The sequence below is a fragment of the Aphelocoma coerulescens genome, chromosome 2, assembly GCF_041296385.1.
Source record: "Aphelocoma coerulescens isolate FSJ_1873_10779 chromosome 2, UR_Acoe_1.0, whole genome shotgun sequence".
Lineage (NCBI taxonomy): Eukaryota > Metazoa > Chordata > Aves > Passeriformes > Corvidae > Aphelocoma > Aphelocoma coerulescens.
Window position 1 is genome coordinate 89,656,765 of NC_091015.1, and position 22,274 is coordinate 89,679,038.

The window sequence follows — 22,274 nt, forward strand, 5'->3', positions numbered from 1 at the left end:
TGTGAACCTTTCTGGCTGCCACAATGCGCGATTTCATGGAATGAGAGTTTTCGTCTCTGAGAAACATGAAAAAGACTCTTCAGGTTTTTCAGCATAATATTTGTGACTCTTTATTCTAATGCACATTTTTACCTTTTGGATCCTCTTTGGTAACTGGTTACCTGTTAAGCCATAGAGTAGCCTTAAGAAATCCCTCTGATGAAACATTCTTTGTGGTCAGGACAAGTTAAGTGTTTGTTTTAACTCTGGATGCAGGGTATGTTTTTGTATATGCTTGGTTATTTTTTCACTTGTCTTTAAGTTATTTACCAGGCAACAGTGGCACGCAACGTCATCCTCCACATCAACATCTGCTGGTATTGAAACAGTCCTCTCAGCAGATGTCTCCAAACTGGTATATGGTGGCATAGCTGCAGTGGAATTCTTAAGACTCAATGATTTGAGAAAGAAGTTAGATAGGTTTCCTCAGTTCATGTGCATCTCTCTAGGGATGCATAAACCCCAAGAGATTTGGATCAAATTCAGTGTGGCAGCTGAAGTTCTCGTGATCAGGAATCTAGCTGGCACATTATAAAATCTTTCAACACAGGCTTTCAGTTTTGAGTGGGCTGGTGATATCTGCATTTTCAAATTCCTGCTAGCATTTGAAATCAGGAATAACATCACTCTGAAATTCCACCTCCAGAGAGCTACCAGATTTCTCCACAAGTACAGCATGAAGGATGAGGATGCCTTTCCTATTCAGACTGATTCATCCTTCCTTAACACAAGGCTCTGAAGGAGTTAAATCCTCAGTCTAGTGAAGATTGTGGTCTTGCCAATCTTCTTTTTTTCATTTTTTTTTTTAAGGTGCCAGACATAAAAATAAAGAAGATGTATCAGCACACTTCCTTAGAAGCTGAGCTTCCTCATAAAGAATAAATGCAGGATATACAGTGTATTTCATGCTGAAATGCATTCCCTTTTAGAATGTCATGAATACAATTAGCCATTAGCAAGATCTCCACACACACACAGGACTCAGATCAGGAAATAATAGAAACAGCCACACACTGTTAAAATGTGAGAGGGAGAAAACTACAAAACAAGAGCCAACTGTTGTGTTAGTATTGTCCTGATCCTATTCCATGTTGGTCTCCAGTCAGGCTGAGAAGAGGCAATGAGTGATCATGTTGTAAAATGCCCAGTCGGAGCTACGGTGCAGTGTGTTTGTGCTCTTCACCACTGTGCAGCGGTGATGGCTGATCCTGGAATGCTGCATTTCACCAGCAGTACCTCAAGCATCCATGAATTAGAGTGATTTCAGTGACAGGAAATTCTTTCATCTTTTTGATGTCCAAGTACTAAAAATACCAGTGACAAACCTGAGCATTCAAGTGTGAAAATTAATTTGAAAGTTCCCTACATTTGGTGCTGCTTGGGGCCGTCTCAGTGTACAGGAACCGGTTCTGGCTTTTTCTTTTGTGACTTCTTTTCCCCTGCAACTTTTTCCTTGTTGGGTGAGGGAAGGACTTCTATTGGATTGGCAGGTGCAGCATGTACACGAGTGCCTGATTCTTCTCTCCGCATCTTTACACCTGGGGTGTATAGAGAACCTGGCTGCTACCAGATTTAAGGTATTTTTCAGTGCTTGGGGTTAGCTTGGACTTAGCACCTAAATCTGGTGCTTTGAGGAAAGTCCCTCTATGTACTTTTTACATTCTATTGAGTGAATTGCAGTGGTTTCCATTTTAATGTGTTATACAAATAATCATTATATCTTCCAGCAGTACCTTGCAGATACTTCCGACACCCTGGTGAGGAGACAGGTTCTATGGTGTCAGGGCTAAAATGAGCAGATACATGTTGGATTTGTGACTCTGGAGGTAGCATCATACCTTGGACCTGAGTATTGTAAAAGGAAAGATACAGATTGCCCAGAACGTGATGTGAAGCATCCACGCTGCTTATTTCAGGTTCAAAGTGGATAGTTTAAGAGGAGTTCCTGATATAAAAAAGAAATATGTACAACTCTCCCTTCCTGAATGACAAAGAAACATCTTCCCACATAATTCAGGGCTTTTTTTAAAAGCAGGATTTCATTTTATTGTCTGTGTTTTAGTGCTACAGCTGGTTCTTCTGGCTGAGGGTTTTTTCTTTGCTCACTGAGTCTAATTTCCTCAAAACTGAAAGAAATCATATAACTCTCTCCATCATTATGCTGCAATGATGTTGTCATATTTATTTTTATCTTCTCTTGTACAAGCCATATTAAATAGTGGCTATTATAAGGTTTTTCAATTTAGACTTAATTGGCAATCTGAAGCCTACCATTTCTTTGCCATTCATCATAATGACTTTAAAGTTTACTTTGCCTAAATTCTGGATCCAGTAAATCAGGAACAGACTATATCTGTAGGAAAAGAAAGAAGCCTAAGGAGGAAAGTAAAACATCTAGGTAGAACCTTCTTGAGATCCAGCCATGTTCCTGTGTTGAGGCAAGGGTGGGAAGTTTGTTCCTCAGTAAAAAATTGCAATGCTCAGTTCTAAAGAAAATCTCTGGTGGACAGATGAGCTGAAGTCACATCGTAAACGTCTGGAATAGTTTGTGGCATGTATTGAGAATGGACACAGAAACACGTTGCTGAGCAGGACCTTAAAGTAACCATGTGTTTTCAATGTGTCTTTTCATTCTGCTTTCCTTGGTGAATGGGATTATCTGTTCTCACATCCTAGTTACACTCAAGAGAGTATTTGTGCCAGCTGAGCTAGGAAGGCTGTATATAGGCTAGTAGTGCCATGCCAATACTCACTAGAAAAAGCATCAAACAGGATGCAAATTCCTCTCTGGAATACCTGTTTCTGAACTGGGCTTGAGCCTTTTTTCCCCCCCAGAATTGCCCCTTCCTTACTTCCCATACTAGTTCCTACTTGGATCACAAGCCTTTCACTCTTGATTTTCATTCTGATGCTCCCTCCATAAAATTAAATGCAGAGCTCAAGGCCACTGTGTAAAGAAATCGCATTTGCATCTTGAACGGGCACATCTTCTTTAAATGTTCATGATGTTGTATAAACATGCATAGCACTAAAATTGCCTGCCTCTCCCCTACCTCTCAAGATCAATACATACCAGACCAGAGAAAGATACAGTTTTTCTAAAATTTACAGTTATAACTGAAGTTTACTTCAATACCTTAGTTGTCCTGATCTCAACTTGGTTTATTTAAATGATCCTAACATCAGCTCTCTTTGAGGATTTCCGGAAAAAAAAAAAAAATATATATATATATATATGTAATTTTTTTTTTATGTTTTACTGTATGACCTTAAGGCTCAGACCCTTATTTACAGACTCTTTTTTCACACTTTTTGGCAAGCAGATTTTGCATTAGTTCACTCAAAACCTGAAAGCAGCATAAAGGATTAGAGAAATCTAAAATTCATCATCTACAGCTCCTCAAGTGTGAATTTAATATGAGAGAAAGCTGACAGTATTATTGCTGCCAGCGTATATGGCTCTGAAACTATTCAGCAGGGCCAGAATGAATTAGGTTTCTATCTGAAAAGGATGCCTATTAACAAAAATGCAACAGCCCATTTCTCAAGGGAAAATCAAACCCATTCTTCTCCAGGATTCACATACAGAGCTTTGGAAAGCATTTACTTTACAAACAAAACCAGGCATATTTCTTCCTCTCTGTGCTGCGCTCAACTCAGTATTCTAATGGATCTAACAAGAGGCACCAGTAAAACCACAGTTTGACCAGAGCAAATTATTTATAATAAATACTTACAAACTAGATTAATTTAGTCTCATTCATCTCAAAGTGACTGGTTTCCCTATGGGAGTGTTTCATCCATTGCTAACCATGAAAAAGCCACCTTTGAGGATGGCTTTGAGTGACCAGCTCCATCAGAGTCACATCCAGACAGAGTTGTCCATCACACTGCTTCCTACTTCCTCCTATGCCTCTTGGAGTAGTTGCAGTAAAGTACTTGAGATTTTATTATCTGAACTATGGGATCAGTTATAATTAACATGAAATTGTTTGTTTCCTGGCAGGATGATGCCACGTCTTGGGATGTGGGTAAACTGATCATGATGATGGTCTCTCCCTTAGGGTGAAGAAAACTTGGAAAAAAAGCTGAGGAAGCCACACATGCTTTTATTTCTTCAGTAAATTGTGGCAATTTAAAGCCAGGTTGCGGAGAGAGCAACAGATCTTAAACTAATAATATTGATTTTCCTTTCTGGAACACACAGCCCCTCTACAAAACACTGCTCTGAGAAAAATATTAGACATCTGCTAAGCTGTGCTTAACGGAAGTATTCATGTTACTCTTAGACTGAATTAAACAGGGTGATATACAGCAAATACATAGGAATAGTCATATGATTTATTAATTTTCACCATCACTGCAGTTATTCTTGTAATCTTACATACTGAAATTGCAGAGCTTTAGCAGAGGCCCTAACATTGTCTCTTAAGCTTTTAGAAGTTACTCTTGTATGTTTCAGAGAGCATGTTTACAGAATGAGTTTTTAGACAGATACATAGATATAGATTCCTGTCTGTACTTTTATAGATAAAAGTATTTTTTGCATTTTAAAGAAACAGCTTGGGAAAAAAAGAATTTAATAAAAGAGGACCCAATCTCTTTCTCCATTTGAGTAAACATGGTCAGGATCTAATGAGCTGTAATATGGGGAAGGATAACTACTGATCAAAGCAGGTGTAAAATTACATGTAAGCCAGGGAACACAGTTTCAAGGACTCTGATATCTTTCATCTTCTTTTATCATCTCTGGATAAGCTGAGGAGTATCCAGAAGGGCACACTCTCAAGAGTGTACCCTCAGCCAGTCTGCTGATGACACAAACTGGGAAGAGTGGCTGACACACCAGGGGGTTGTGTTGCCATCCAGAGGGATCTCGGCAGGCTGGAGAAATGGGCTGATGGGAACATCACTAAGTTCAACAAGGGGAAGTGTAAAGTCCTGCACCTGGGAAGGAGCAGCCACAGGCACCAATATATGCTGGGGGTGCCCAGCTGAAAAGGTGCTTTGCAGAACAGGACCTGGGTCAAACACAAGCCAGCAGTGCATCCTTGCCCCCGAGGTAGCTAATGGTTTCCTGGGCTGCATCAGGAAAAGTGCTGCCAGCAGATCCAGGGAAGTGATCCTCCCCCTCTTCTTAGCACTGGGGATGCCTCACCTTGTGTGCTCTGTCCAGGTCCGGGGATCCTCACTAAAAGAAGCCCTAAGGGAGACTGGGGAGAATCTAATGAAGGACCACAATTATGACAAAGGGACTGGACTATCTCTCTATAACGAAAAGCTGAGAGAGCTGTGACTGTTCAGCCTGGAAAAGAGAAGGTTCAGGGGGATTTATTAATGAGGTGAGTATCCACAGGGAGGGTGCAAAGAGGACAGAGCCAGGCTCTCTTCAGTGGTGTCCAGTGAGAGAACCAGAGGTAGTGGGCACATACTAAAATACAGGAGATTCCCTCTGAACATCAAAAAACACTGTTGCACTGTGAGGGTGACCAAGCACTGGCAATGACTGTCCAGGGGGTTTGTAGAGTCTCCATCCTTGGAGATATAGTCCTGGACAATCAGCTCTGGGTGTCCCTTGCTTGAGTAGCAGGAATTTGACCAAATGACCTCCAGAGGACCCTTCCAACCTCAGCCATTCAGTGATTCTGTGAGAATCACAGGCCAGGCTGATATAGTTAGGACTCCAAAACAGTCCCTTGGTTTCCACCTCATTTGAGCAAGTGAATTCTGCCTGAGGGCCCATCGAGGGAGGCAGAATGGGAGGAAGGAGGAGATCTAAGACTGCATGAACATCTATGTGTTCTAGACACCTGGTTCTTGGAGTGAGAATGAAACCTGTGAGAGGTCAAAATTACTGCCAATAGCTCTAAAGGGAGACAAAAAGTACCGGGTAGAGCCTACCCAAAAGGACTACTGAGAAATACTTTCTCATGTGGGTGGTTCCATGAGATCAGATACCACTTCTCTACACCTTCCCAAAGCAGCACTGTCTGAATGCTTGACTGATCTCCTGGGGCTCACTGCCTTCAGACTGGCCATTTCTTCATTATATTGACTATGAAAGCATATTAAAGGAAGCAGCAAGTGCCAGAGAAAAGAAAGACTTGTGGGTTATGCTGTAGAAGCAGCACCAGAGAAGGTGGCAGCAGCTCATAGAAATTAAACAAAAGATGAGGGAGATACAAGGGGTTTTTTTTATTTTAAAAAAACCCAGTGTTTGCCCAGGCAAACAGCTGAAACCATATTTAACAACAACAGATTTCAAAGGGTCAGTGGTACAGGGGTTTACCGAAAAAGATCCTGCAAACATGAGAAGACCTTTTTCAGTGAGATGATTAAGAGGAGTAAATGGAGGACAAAAAGAAGTTTTTTAATTTTGCTACAGATTTCCACTGCTCTGCACCTTGTTCTGCTTAGTTTGGGCTTAGATGTCTGATTTGGACTTCATTTCCATACTAATTTCCAGTTATCCTACAACTGGGAGAAAACTTCCCAGGTGAAAGACTTATTAATGCAGAGTACAAACCAAGCTTACCTCACTCCTTGCTGCCTGTGTAAAGTGTTGCCAGGTCAGAATGGGAGCTTTTATATCCAAGTCTTTTGATATAAATGTGTCAAATGGGAAGAACTCACCCTTGCACTTTGACATATCAAGATCTATAGTTCAATTAGGACAAAATTTGACAGTAGAACATTCTTCTAGCATTAATAACTGTTGTACCTCTGGTGTAACATGAGATGATATTGCTAGTCATAACATGAAAGTTCCACAAGTCTTTCTCTAAGTGGCAGAAGAGAAAGCATGCCAGGTTTTGCAGCCCATGAATTTTGGGAGAGGAGTGAAGAGCATTGGAGAGGGCCTATGAACTGCCTTCGGCAATGACAAGATTAAATGGAGACACGTGTCTTAGTTCTAGATAGATTTTATCAGTGTACAGAATAGCCCATCAGACTGCATTTTCCACATTTCCACCAATTTTACACATCTTTTTGCAATTAACACATGGTTCAAAGACTGGAATAAAAAATCATTGATACTTTATGTTTATGTCATCTGGCGTTCATCCATAATTTCTCCCTGAATTATTCCATGTTGTCTGGGAACAGCATTTGACAACAGCGGTCTTCAAAGAGTTAGTCCTGCAGGAGCTGTGTAAAGCAGATTCTGCAAACTCTTACATGGATAGTCCTGGTTTAGTCAGATGGTGATTAACAAGGAGAGCTGATCCAAAACAATTGGAGTAATGTAATGTCTTTGTAATTATTTCATGCTGCTAGGCTGAAATACATGAGTTTGTGGAACTCAGTGGTGTAATGCCTAAGAGTTGTGTGTCCATCCAACACCACAGGATGTTCAGCACTCCACCCAGCAATGTTACATGAGTGCAGGGAAACCTCTCCTGCTTATAAGGGACCCTTCCACAAAAGTAGCATTTCAGGACTAAGGAACAATGAAAGCTGCAATTTTTCTAAATGTCAGTAACACTGAGTGTTTTCAGTGCATATTAGCTTTAGAGAAATTCTGTATTGATACCAAATCTTGATTTATAATTTTTCTAATGAACTTAGCTTTCTTACAAATTACAGTGATATAGGTGACCTGATAGTCCTAAGCCTGTTGAGTCATATTTTTTCTGTCAGTATTAACAAAAAAAATCACAAAAATTAAGCCAAAGAGAACCATTCTTAAAAAAAATCTACTAGTTTTAGTAGATATGCCAAAATAGTGACAAAATTTAGCTTTTAAAAAAGAAATAAAGATTATTTATGCATTATTGAATATTGTTATAGCTATAATAACACCGTAGTCCTACTAGCAGGAATGAATTTCTGGAATGTAAAATTTTGATATTATGATGGTGATTTGTTAGCACTTTCGCTAAAAGTTATGGCAAATATAAACAGGACCAATCCTACATCTGCCACGTACTGTCAAAATTCAAGGTTTATGAAAGTACATTGAGTGATATCAGCCACTGGCAGAGCATTACTGATGTGAATGTCTGCCTCACATAGTCTGGCACAGCATCAAAACACTGGGCTGAGGCTCAGCCCAAAGTCCATTGTACAGCCCTGCTGAAATTACTTGCAAGAAATGACAATGTGCAGCTGCACAGTCACTCTTTTGTACACCAGCTTAGCATTGTGAAACAGGGCATTCCCAAGGGATGTACAGAAGTATTTGTGCAGTTGTAAGACACATTGCTTAGGTTTAATCTACATGTACAATAAAGCCAGGGTATAAAACATGCAAAGAGATCCTTATAGATGTGGCAAACCTATGTTTTGTGAGCAAAAGCTATGGCTCTATACTGCAGGTACTGCACTCTGAGCTGATGGAAGATTTCTAGCCATATAGACTGTGCTGTCTCGTGGCAAGCAGTGTTTACATCACCTCACAAAGACTGGTTCTGACAATGTGGGGCAGGTATACAAGGTGACCTCCTCAGGATGAACCTGATTCCCTATCAGGATGAGCCATGGGTGATATCTTTGCTGTCCTGTATGTCAGGTTTCCAGGAGTGCAGGCAGGAAGGCAGATGCAGCACAGAACAGCAACAGCTCGATCTGAACAAACACTGGACCAAGAACTGTGACACACAAGAGCAAGAAATGCAAACAGTGAGACTGAAAAATTAGAGCTAATTTTAGCTGATAATAAGACATTTTCCATCAGGTGTGTGCTTAGGTTTCTTGAAAGGTTGAACAAAAACAACACAAAGGATGTTCTCTCTTTGCCAGTTTGGGGTAAGTAACTCCAGTGCCTCTGCCTGAGGTAAGTCATGCCTCTATTACTCACTGTGTATGAGAAGGTTTAAATTACTTCAGTGAAAGTATTGGGCAGAAGGTTTAAAATTAAACAAAAAGAAATGCTTTTTTACACATGACTACACTGTAGATTTCAACAATGCTGCTTGGTGTCAGCTCAAAACTACAAGCAGGTTGATGACAGCCTTGGAAAACCCATGAGTGCATTAGAAGCTGTCAGCTCTAGAAACCCTTAAACAGACCTTAAACAGGTCACAGAAACTGAGAAACTGCAACAGAGGCATATGCAGGGACTTTGGATTAGTTTATATTTGTCTTGTTTTTACAGTTAGAGCATTGAGCTAAGTGAGCCTCTAAGGGTGTCTGAGATGTATTTGTTCACATGTGTGAGGACCAAAGCAGACACGTAAAATGGATGTTGAGAGGTTACCACAGTCAGCTTCTTTCTTACCTTTATATTTTCAGCATGCTTTTTTCCTAGTTTGCTATTTAAAAAGGAGAATGTCACTTGCCTGAGAGACATTTAGAATCTTTAGTCTTACTCTTACCAGGAAAGATTTCCCAGAGAACTGATTTGCAGTACCTTGCTGCAGAATGCCACTTGAATACTGCTGGACCTTCACAGAACCCATTCAAAACAAACACCCACACTGACTGTGCACCTCAGTAGTCTCTCCATCTCTCTTTCCAATGTGGGTTGTGTCTGTTCTGTTCTAGACTCATCTACATCATGATTTCTAATTTGCTAAGATGAATGTCATGACCACCACCATTGAAAGCCTTTCTAAAGTAAAATGATACAATAGCAATTGCTTTTCCTTTGTCTGCAGCATCTGTTACCCATCATAGAAGTGGATTATTCTGATATAATCTATTCTCAAACACACACAGAAAAAATTGTATTGTTTTTTAGTCTCTGCATGTTATCCTCCAGGAAGTCTGATAGTTCCTTGTTCCATTACTTCTGTTTCCAGAAACAGAAGCTTTGGTAATTGGTTGCATTTTCTTCCTGTCTTTTTAAAGCTCTCAACATGTTTACTCTTCCTATTGGATGAAATGTGATCTATTATCCATAAATTGTCAAAAGTGATTTTTAATAGCTCTGAAATTTCATCAGCCAGATCAGGATGTGTCCTAGGACACAGAGGTGCCATCCTTGCCTTGGCACTGACCACTCCACTAACCAAGCTAATTAATAGTAGTAAGTCAATCAACTGTCTGATGATGGAGGAGGTCCATGGAGCCACACTGAGGTTCATTTATCCATAGACTGGGGCATAGCAAACAGAGGGTACTTTGGAAACGCCACCATTGCACCTTTAACTTTCAAAGTGTGCACTCTGCTGTTCTGATTATCTGTGCTCTGTGCAACATCTGTAGTTATAAGTGATTCTTTCCATATGGTGAAAGTTCTGGAAATTGATAGGTTAATCTGTACAACCAGAATGTACTCAGATAAATAAGATTACACTAGGATCTTGGGGGCAAGGGGAATTTGCAATGCCATATGTGTTAATTTCTGTACCAGATACAATGATTTTAATCCACCGCAATTGTATGTGCTTTGCCCAAGAAAATGATACCCTTGATATCTTATTCCCTCTGCTGCATTTCTGAACTTTTCAGATGATGAGAATGCTTGTCTGTACTTGAATCAAATCTCATATATTGTGTTAGTCTCCATCCTTGCTTGCTTGATTACTTAGCATGCCACAAAACCAGCTCTGGTAGTGTTTGCTCCTTACCGATATTTTCCAAAGAGGACAATGCCAATTTCAAAATTGGGGTGATTTTTCGTATAATTTTTTGGTGGAAGACAAGCATAGTTTTGTGTCTCCTAAATAATTTCTGTAAGGAAAGGAAAAAAAAAACCGAGAGACAAGTCAGCTGTCTGCAAACAGTATCTGAGTTACAATAATGAATTGTGAAGGCACAAGCTAGGGATTGAGAGACTGGACTGAGCATGTTAGATATAGGAGGACAATTCTTTGATTCCATCGAGTTCTCCCTGTAAGCCCCCTCCTGGTAGCTGAGCAGATGTATGCAGATATGCAACTCTTAGGTTTGACAGGAAAGGGAATACAAACTGACTACAGAACTCTAAAAGTACTGAGCATAGTATAATTTTGGACACTGTCAGTGTCCGTATTAAAAATCTGAAAGTATTGTTGAAGTCAATGTAGGATTTGTGCTTTATTTTCCATAAAACATGCAGGTGAAGAAGTCTTCACAAAGTCAGTTTTGACACTGAATGTAAAAGCATCTGAAGTGAAGACTGTCAAGATGACTGAAACCTCCTGTAAATCACTTCTTTGGACACCTTTCTCTCCAGCTGGACACCTTCAGAAACTCCTCAGCTTGAAAAAATTATTTGCTCAACTTTTTTCCAAACCCTATTTCTTTTTTTCTGTGTAGCTGCAAATACAATAAAGTCAAGCAGAATGAAATGAACTGGCAGTTCAGATTAATGTCAACATCTGCATGAAAATACTTCCCATCACTGGATAGCACTATTAGCTATATCTAGTTTATTTGGATAGCTGCATTTAGTACTGCAGACTTCTCTTCATTGCAGCTGCAGGCTATTAACCTAGAACATGACCTCTTTTAGTTATTACTTAAGGCAGTAATAGTAGTGATACAGATTACAATGAAGATCCCTTGAGAAAAAGTACAGTAATTAAACTCTATGTCACTAGAATTTTTCATGTCCTATAATGAAGCCAGTATATTAACAATAAATAAATAAATAAATATGGGGAAATAATGTGGAAACACTTAGCTAAACGAATCTCGTTTTTTTGGATTGACTTCTCTCCTAAGTATCAAAGATGAGATTAAAGGAGCAGTGCGTGGGGGCAATAAGAAGAGCAAACTCATACTAGAATGACTTGGGAAAGCCAATCTAATGCTTTAGGGCACAAGCTGAACACCTCTGCAACTAGGATTTGAACATAAATTTCAGGTAGGTTTGACCCAGTATGGAAATAGGCCATGTGAACTTTCTTTGAAAGATAATTACAGACCATTGCCAGAGGCAGGACATTTCATCATTTAGACTCTTGATCTTTTTGGGCTTGTTGAAACCTATGTTCCTGTGAACATCTGAAGTTACCACAGGCTTCTGTTCATTTACTTGCCTCAGAATCCCACAGGGATTTTTATGCTGCAGTTTCACCTTTATTCAGAATGCAATATCAAATCTGATAAAAATTCAATAATGGCATTCAATTGGACAAGAATGTATGCATGATTTTTTTTTTTTTGTTTGATATCAAAGTTACTAGTGAATGTATATGGGCATGAGAAGATAAAGCACATAAACAGAAAAGATCAGTTAGAAAGATCAGTTAGCTGGACTGCTGAACTTTGTTCCCAGGACCTACAGCTTTAAAGTGCTAATTAAGGTCAGCCGGTAACTTCTCATATGTGCAATCAGCTGTGTAACATTGCAAATTGGGTATGCTTTGCAAGGGAACATTTCTGATTAAAGATGGTAAAACTCCTTTTCCCTGTGATTCAGAGGAACATGATCCAGACATAAAAAGATAAAAATCACTGAATATTACTTTTTACTTTGAGCAAAATCATCTAACTCACCCAACTCTCTGAATGATTCATTGCAATACTATCAAGAGAGAGCTGGGAATGCGTATTATAAATAAAGGACAGACCAATTTCAAAAGAGGTGATGCTATCAGGAGAAGCATCTATGAGAAGAAAATAGATACAGGGATGAAATTTAAGGTAATGTATTCAAGTATCTTTCTTCAGATTTTAATTAAACACCCAGGCTTATCTTTCAAGTAGTGCTATGCTTCCAGCACTTGGCTGAAAAGAGCTAGGAGACTCTGGGACATGTAGAATCTGAAAAGCTCACAGCCAGTCATGGTAACTTTTTATAAAGGCTGCCCTATTTCACCTGAAGACAGACACAGCTGTCCATGCATATTCATGCATTTTAATTCAATAGAAGGTAGCAATTAGTTTATGGTATGCACAATTTTTAAGCATGCTCCCCTTCCTCTCCTGAGTGTAAAAGGCACATCTTTACTGGAAATGATTAAAAAAGCCTTTTAGTTAATCCTAAGGCATCCTACAGACTGATTGCTTTGTAAGTATCCCTCATCTACTACAGCAGGTGAAAAAAACCCAAACAGCCATTTAAGGTATAATACTTCCATCCCACGTCATGCCTCCATAAATATATAACACAGCCAGAGCAGCCCATGGCAGCCTTTCAAACCAGAGAGGGTACCCATTTCTTTAGTGGATGCTGGCCAAAAGCCACTTTCTTTCCTGCAACGCAGAAACTTGGAAAAAGAACACTTTTCTAGTTAATTCTGCACCTTTCACATCACAACATGGTTTGCTACTTTCCTAATAGTTAGGATGGCTCCCTGAGAAGAGATGCCCTGCAGGGTCCTTTTACCCTTGGCAGCACAGCTCTTCAAGATGCCATGCTGCTATTTGTGGCTTCCTACCACAGCTGCACATCAAATATACAAAGCAGCAGCCAGGCACGCTTTAGCAGCAGGAATAAAATGTGAGGACTGGAAGAGAAGTTACTTGTTTTTTATTGTTCTGGTAAGAAATTAGTAATCAAATGTACAGAAGAAAGTAATTGCTTGCTGTTCTAAGCAATTGTTCCAGAAAGAAGTGTTTGTTACTGGGAGAACAAGGGTCAAGTTCACTAATTGTACATTCATGATTAGCAATAGGCTTAATCTAGGAACATTTTGAGGTTGAATCCAGGATCTCTTCATCCAATTTAGCATTTCCCTTGTATCTGTTTCTCCACCATCACCACCGCAAATGACAGAGGGAGAAAAGAAACTGTGACAAAACAGAAGTGGAAGTGGTAATGCTTTAGTTCTTGAGAAGTCTAGAGAAACAGTGAGAGGCTGAGATGCACTTAAATGCAATCTGACTTCGCCCCACTCCTATTTTTGAGGTGATCGATTAAGCTTTTATGTAATTGCATGCACATTTGGTGCCATTTTGAATGCCCTTAGGTATCCTGCCTGATCTCCAGACCTCCAGATGCTACCCTAGAAAGGCATGGATTTCCTACAGGTCCTATGGCATATCTGCAACCTCGGTGTGAATGCGATGATAGCTTGCACCCAGAGGACACCGATTTCAGATGAGCACACTTAAAGTTTTCACTGAAGTGTCTGCCACTGAAGCTGAAGCCACTCCCGTCCCAGTGCCTCCACAATGTCCAGTATAACTCAGGCAAGTTATATTTTGCAGCTTCAGCAGTTGGGGACTGTTTGAACTGGTTGCAGGACGAACCTGCAGTCTGTTATTTTCCTGGAGCCATTCTTCAAAAGGGTCACATGTCACTAGCACATGCCTTCATCTCTGCAGGAGATTTTATTCAGTTGAGTGTTCAGGTTCAAGTCTGCACTAAGCTCAGTGGCCTTGCCAACTCTAAGTATGAAGCTACATCTGTTAATGAGAATACTCATCCCTTTTCCTCCTGTAGTGAACACAGTGTGCAGTGAAGGAAGCAGGTATCCCACAGATTTGTGCTCCACCCTTTGTGTACTTGGTGTGTTGGGATGTCATGTCAGTGAAAGACAGTGACCCTTGCCACAGGCCAGCCCTGGCTTTTACTGCACTGTTGGCCTTTCCGTGGTTCCCTTTTCTGATCCTGCCCTGCCCTACCTTGCTTGCAAAGTATCACAAAGCCATAAATAAAGAATCTTTCCTAAAAACTATCCTGCACTTTGCATAAACCCCTACTCATCACCCACCTCCAGGAATCACCTCCTAGCAAGGTACAGAAAATCCTACATCTCATTTACTATAGATTTCAGACCTTAATTAAACACTCACCAACCATTTTCTTTTCCTTTCCCACACCAGATAACGTGGTCCTGCATTACCTCGCATTTTTTGCACGGGTCTTCAGAGGAAGAAAATGAACCAAAATAGCAGACTTAGCCAACATCTCAGTCATCTGCCAGGGATCTGGGATCAGCGAGAATGGAGTATTTACTCTTTCCCCTTTAAGAAGCACAGAAAATGTCATTTCTGGTTTATATAACTTTCTCAAACAAGTCTTTCTGAAACAAGATTATTTAATTAGCTAATACAGTAGATTTTGTAAGAACTGGAAGACCCTCTTCAGTGATGTAACACCTTCCTAATCTAATCCAGTGTGCTCTGTAGTGACTTTTATATCTTTTCCTACAAATTTATCAAAAGAAGGAGAATTTTGGCTCCCAAAACACATAGGCAATCCCATGAGATAGTATTTTCCTTTTTTTTTTTTTTAATTCATTTTTGGGAGGGGTGGGGGGTAGAAAGATAAAGAGGATGAGAGATTATTTCACAGAAAAGCACACTCAAGCTGCACCTTGAAATGATAAAGTCTATCTCCAGCTCTTCTTCTGAATCACACTAATGTTCTGGAACTTTTAGGAAGAAAAGTCTCATATCTGCAGGAGCTGGTCTCTTTTTTTAGGAGCTAAATAACAGATAACTGGCTACTTCCACAGGTCACTTCTGGCAGAGCTGCCAAACTCTCAGTCCCACCAGAGGAAAACCTGGCAGCTTGCATTTTTTCTGCCACAGTTTCTCAGAAAATACTTACTAGATTAGGTAATTCTGTAAGTTATGCTGATTCATCTTAGCTGTGACACGTTCGATGGCTGAGAGCACACAGGCTGCAACAACTGCTGCTGCATCAAGGGTGGAGGATTTGGTCTTTTGTTCAAAGAACAGGGGCTTGTATTTTTAATTTTTAATTGAGACTGATCCCTTGAAGACAAAACAGTCAAGGCCTGCCTGTGGTGTGAGAAATAACCAGAGCAATGCTTCTTCAGCCAGGAATGAACATCTCAGATCTGGGTGGATGTCCTTTTCCTTTCACCACATAAATAGTATATCAGCAAAATACCTACTTAGTTGCCCTTTGTGGTTTGGTTCATCAAGAAAAACTTTCATTCTCACTTAATGGGTATCTGACTTTAGTTTTGACATCATGGTATGACAAGACAGTTCCCACCATCACAAAGTCTCTGTTGTGAAGTCCTCACCCTGCTCTGTGTGTACTGAGGAGCTGAGCACACCAGGGGTCAGCTCCTGGTGCGATCTCCCCCACAGGTGTTTCCATAGAAGAGGTTGCATTTCACTGCCTTGCCACAAACATTGGACAGCTTGCAGTTTTAAATTTGTCAGACGTACTGCAGGCATACAGAATGGACTAAAGGACAACTGTAAGGATTTGGGAAGCTGTTACATTATTTTTGATGTCTCACCACTACTTCTCAAGGTTTGATGTTGCCTATACTGCATATTGCAGTCATTCTGATGCTTAGACAAGAAAATCCAGGGGAAAATGCCTTTTTTTAAAGAAAAATGGTTATTTTTCCTTTTTTTTAACCATATAAAAAAGAATCCACACAGTTGATACTAAACTAAATTCACTGTGGTCTTGTACAGTAGCTTTTGCTCATATAACATCTAATGGAAAAGCTAATTGACATTCTGTCATTTCTGTTTCAATTAGCTGAACTCACTGATGCCGCCCTCTAGAATTCGTGACAGCTGATCTATTTCCAAAATAAACTAAGGAACTAAATTTATTTGCAAACAAAGATTACCTCATTCTGGAATCCGTGCTAAGCCTTTTTTCTGTCCTCATCAACTGGTACAAGGGAAAATGTTAAGAAAATACTTTCAAACAGTTAAAGATCAAAAGGGAGATTATATTTCACAGGAATATAAAGGTTGAGAAAAATTAATCATAGGTAGTTTCAAATGTTTAAAAAATAATTCAGCACCTTTGATAAAAACCAGCATACTAGCACTTTAAACAGGAATTCCAGCAGAAAAATATAGTAATTATGGATAATATGATAGCATTTCAGTAAGAAAAATATATTACAATAAAAATTCAGAACTTTTATATCATCATCCATGTAAGCATCTGAAAGCATGCTGAAATAATTAGTGAAGGAAAGAATGCCAACCACCATTTCTTGGACAATGCAAACAAAAAGCCCTACAGAGATCTGTCAGGGCACCACAGACTCCTGTTCCAGGAGTGCTGAGAGCTCCCTAAGTGGATGATGGTAGGATCTGGCAGCCAGGGCATCCCTGGGGCACTGGGGCAGCCACAGCCCCAGGGTGAGGCCAGCACCAGCCAGGCATGGTGGGAGCTGTGGCTCAGGTCAGGGCCAAACAGCAGAGCCTCAACTTAAAAGCAGCTCCCACAAGCAGGGGCTGTGGCTTCCCCAGCATCCCCAGCTACAGAAGGAAGGGGATGTTTTCATATTTCCAAAAATTTCCGTGTTTCCTCCATGATGGGGAAATGCACTCAGAGCCCCAACATGTATGGGAAATCTCTGTGGAAGTTCAAGAAACATCTCCGTTTTCTGCTGAGACTGGACATTTCTACCTATGTAGGGATGTATCAGTGTTGAGCAATACTGGGTTGGATAGGAAACTAGGTATGCATTTCCAAAAAATGCAAGAGAGCAGTGTGAAAATAAAGATTTTCATTGGACAGCTGGTTTCTGCCTGCATGAGATTTGAATTGGTTGACATAACTGTAGAAGCTTCCACCGCAGGATGACTGTGTGTGTTCATAACAAAAATCAGGCACGCTCAGTGAACCAGCAAATAATCCACTGCCACTAGCATGGCTATTAACCATCTGCAGGGATCTTAGAGTGCTATAAAGTTGGACATGGAAATGTGACAAATGGCCTTATTACTCAGGAGCACGTTTTATGTTGCATTAAACATGCAAAATGTATTTAAAATTAAACATCTGTTTACAGCCAAAATGCCTTAAATTTGTTTACAGGTGATCTCTACCAACCTGAGTTTTATTGTGAAAGGAGCATATACGTTGTATTCAGCAAACAGAATGATGTGCATTCAGCAAACAGAATGATGTGCATGTATTATTATTTAAGTAGATTTAAGTTTCTACTATCTCATTAGTATTTTGTTTGGAATGTAATACGCTGGCAATTACTTCCTTTGCTCCCTTATTAATATCTTAGAACGATATCATCTTGATTTCCTCAGAGGTACAGGAAGCAGCAAAAAGGAAGAAACTCATCACTGAGCTGTTTTGTTCTTCTATTTATGGTACAGGTCAATGTATTACGGAAACTTCTTGAGAAAAAAAAGAAGAGCAGTGTTTGGCTTTTCAATGTACAGTAACACAGTGCTTCCATTCCTATAATGCCCTGAGCAGTTTGTTTCCTGCACACCATATTCCTGTGCAACATCTTCTGTACATAAAGATTTGCATAAAGTGTTTATCTTGATATAGAATTAAAAAAAAAAAAAAACAAAACAACCAACCAAACAAAAAAACCTATTCTGTCTACTCCCTGAACATTTCTCCTTCATTCATTCAAACACCTTCCTCTTTTTTTGTTGTTCCTGGATGTTCTACCTACAGCTGATTCTCCTCAGGTAAAAAAAAAATGGTATGAGTTTCCATTATTTTATTTGGAGGAAAATATTACGCAGTGCTGAGCTGGTGTAGTGCAGAAAAAAATGTACCTGGATCAGAACAGAGGAAAATAGAGGAGCAACAAGTTCTGTTCCCTCTGGGGTTGTCCTTCTGCCTTTCCCATTGCCTGCTGAAAATGCAATTCATTTCACTGTCCCACACTCCTATTACTTCAGTGTTATTTTTATCCGTATCACTGTTCCTTATTGTTTGTCTTGTTATAATGCCTAGGTATGTCTGCCAAGATCAAGACTGTACAAATATGGCCTGAATCTGCCAGTAAAATGTCACATATTATAATGGAAGAGGTAGGAACAAGAGCACAGCAAGTGAACATTATTGTTTCAGTTTTATGTAGAGAATAAGCCAAACTAAGGGAGATGTTCTCCCATCTGGGAGTCTAGTGCTACTGTTCCCGAAAGAGATGGCAGATGTGACAGCCACAGTCCTCTGGAGGCTGTTGGACACACATCTGGGAGTGTAAAGAGCTGCCTGTGTTTAGGCAACCAGACCCCTCTGTTCAGCCCACTTGAGGTCACTTGCTCAAGGTTGCCAAAGAAGTGCATAGCAAAGCCGTGCTTCAATATAAATCCCACAAGCTCCAGTTCCCTGTCTAAATCACAAATTAATTCTTCCTGGTTTCAGCTTCTCTTTTTTTCTTTCTCCCAACCACCTACACGACTGCTGTTATGAAGTGAATTATCCTTTCTTGCTTTAAATTTTTCTTCTTTCTGTTTCGATCTTTGATTTTGGCTCCAGTCCTTCTCTCTCCCTCAGCAGAAGGCTGAATGCTGCTTCAGTTGGAGGCTGTGTTACAGAATGTTCTCCACCCCTTCTGCTCTTTTGTTGGCATCTCCTTCCACCCCCAGCATGCAGAGCAATTCCAATGCTCTCTGAAGCACAGGGATCGATAGCCTTTGCAATCCCATTTTAGCCAGTGTGCCAGTAGCTGCTGGTAGACAGGCAAACAGGTGATGCATTGAAAAACTCATGTCTGTGAAATACCCACTCACAATCAGCTCTCCAAGTTAATTACATATGTGTGAAAAAAAAAATGCTTCTGATTCATGTCAGATGTGTTTCCTTTTAAGTCATGTTATACATTTATTTTGGGCAAGATTTGGTAGAAAAGACTGACCTTCTTAATGCACTCTATTATTCTCTATAGTCACATTTTTCTTTCTTTTACTGTCACTAAGAAGTCATTCCATTTCTGTGCTGACATTTTTATCTTCTTTTTATAGCCTTTCCAAAAGCCATGTCACTTACTGAACTTTTGCTGACAAACAAAAGCAAGAGAAAGAAAAATGGCATAAACTTCCACATACAGCAAATGGCAAGGGCATGCTGTATTATTCAGATATGGTTGAGTAAATTTTAACATTAATTTCTCACTTCACTCCTTTAGTTTCACTGTCTTTTCCTTCTGGTTTTGCTTTAGTTCTCTTCTACCCAGTATTTTTGACTCTTCTGTTTGTTCTGACATTTCCTCTTTTTTTCCTGTTATTTTTTTGTGATTACCTCTTCTTTCCTTAGAATTCATCTATTTGATTAGTTCTGTCTTCACTTTTGTTTAGCCTCTCTGGGTACTCCTTCAGGTATTACATTTCTACAAAAAAAATTACATGTAGAGAATTTCCTAACTCCACAGCATCTGCTGTTCATCAAAATGTCACTGTCAATGGGCCATTTTTTGCTTTACATTATCAAATCTGGAAAAATCCCTGTTATTTACCTACTTAACAACCACCTTGTGAACAAATGTAATTTTAGGGCTGGAGCATCTTGTTCTAATGCCAAGCTAAATGGCCAGCACTGGCTTAGCTAAGGTAGAGCTGCCAGAAAAACAGATTTTCATGAGAATGGGAATTTAGCTGATGAGAAAAGTTATGATACTTCTTATTCCACTATAAGAAGTCAACCTCCAAATATACTTTTTTAGAGCAATACTGAAAATAGCATTGGTGTTCTTTGTCCTTAATGTATGTGTTGCATCCATAATAGACACAGACTCTAGGGGGACTGAAATGGCTTTACCAGCACCTTGCCCCAATTGGTTTGAATGTCACTCTCCTGCAATATGGGTCTGATGGTTTTCTGCCAACAGCACATTGCTGAGCTGATCTCCAGCCAGCCTGAAAGGTCGGACCAGGTGTTTGGAATATACTCTGGAAGCCTCTCAGGAGAGCTTGAGAGCCACACAATGCTGTGAGATCATGGGCTGAGGAGTGCTGCTTTGGTTCTGTGTACTGCTTTGGTCTTCTGATAAAATGTCCACACCAAGAAAGCCACTACTATCACAACACAGCCAGTGAAGGCACTGGCTGAGCTCATTAGGTACTCCCTCATCTTGAGACTACATATAAGCAGCCAATGAGGAAGACGTGTGATTTCATCACACTTTGGATCTAAATGTGGCTATGGAAAAGCATATGGCTTTGCAATTGTTTTTGGTTTTTTTTTAGATTTTATTTCTTTCTCCTTCCCTGCACAGACAGTTGCTGTCATCTTCACGAGATCAAATGTGCATTGGTGTCATACTTGATGCTGAAATTCACACCTACTTTCCTTCAGCAGCCCCAGCCAAACTTTAAAGATTTTCTAACTGCTGAGGATTTTTTTTTTAGAAGATATTTGATCATGATGCTTTTAGCAGATTTAATTTTGAAAACGAGGTGATGTAATGAATTAAAGAAAAAAAAAAAAAAAGGCCAGCCACAGAAGACTGGGAGAGCTACTGTTTCACACCCAAAGAACAACTGTTGAATATTCGTTCTGCAACGTCCTGCAGCCAAAACCACGATAAAGTAGAAAGATCTGTAGGCGTCCCCTGAAGAGCCGCGTCCTCCGGCGCTGGGGGGCCGTGGTTGAGGAGCCCCCTGAGCACTGAGCGCCGGGAGCAGGGCCAGGAGGTGGCCACGAAGGGAAGGAAAGGCAGTGCCCCCGGGGCGGGGCAGGGCCCGCGGCCGCCGGGGTGCGGGGGAAGCCGCTGCTGAGGGCAGGAGCGCCGGGGGGGCGGGCGGGAGAGCAGGCAGGGATTTTCGTCCCGGAAAGGGGCAGGGGTTTCGCCCGGCTGGGCAGGCGCCAGGGCGGCGGCTCTCCCGGAGCGGGGCTGTGGCGGCGGCGGTGCGGGGGCGGCGGTGCCCGGTGCCGGACCCGCGCCTCCCTCCCTCTCTCCCTCCGTCCGTCCCTCCGTCCGTCCCTCCGCGCGTGCCGCCCGCCCCGCCCCGCCCCGCCGCCCGCGGCCCCGCGCGCCGCTCCTCGCACAGCGCCGGGCCGTGAGGGAGCGGCCGCGCCGGGTCACCTTCCCGGCCGCCGGCAGCCGACAGCCGCCCCCGCCGCCCCCTCCCCGCCGCCATCCGCCGCTTCGGGCCGTCCCCGCCCCGGGGAAGCGGGTGCCCCGGGGCATGAGCTGCGCCGCGGGGAGCGTCGTGCTCCCTGCCGGGGAGCCGCCGCGAGCCGCCGCCGCCCCGCTGGAGCTGCCGGCCGGGGCGGGGGAGGCGAGCGGGGACAGCCCCGAGGAGGGCGAGAGCCGGAGGGGCGGCTCGGAGAGCGGGGCCGCCGGCGGCGACAAGCCCGAGACGCGCTCGGTGTGCAGCAGCAGCGAGAGCGGCAGCGGCGGCCACGCCGGCGGGGCCGGCCCCATCTGCAAGATCTGCTTCCAGGGCCCCGAGCAGGTGAGGAGAGGCGCCGGGGGCGGGCGGGCCGGCACCCCGCACACCTTCCGCACCCTCCCGCTCCTGGGGCCGGGCCCTGTCCCTGGTGCTGATCTCGGAGTCGCTCCCGGCAGGAATCGCCCTCTCCGGCGGCGGCGGCTGTGCGAGCCCCGGCTGCCGCTGTGCGAGATGGATGTGGCAAACGCCTGGGGCAAACCTGAGCCGGCGCAGAGCTTTGGGAGAAGTCAGGGATTTTGCTGTGTCTGGCTTGCACGCTGGGTGTCCTCTGGCCCTCGCGCTCCCCTGTTCACCTCTGAGGGACT

The 22,274-nt window shown here is 41.9% G+C and overlaps 1 protein-coding gene across 1 annotated transcript in view; it reads left to right on the forward strand.

The window, feature by feature from the left end:
• Positions 1–21,702: 21,702 nt before the first annotated feature.
• Positions 21,703–22,274, forward strand: part of MARCHF11 (membrane associated ring-CH-type finger 11) — a 31,723-nt gene continuing 31,151 nt past the window's right edge. Inside the window, exon 1 of the mRNA XM_069005896.1 lies at positions 21,703–21,972. Coding sequence (XP_068861997.1) covers positions 21,703–21,972 — 270 coding nt within the window. The remainder of the gene's footprint in view (positions 21,973–22,274) is intronic.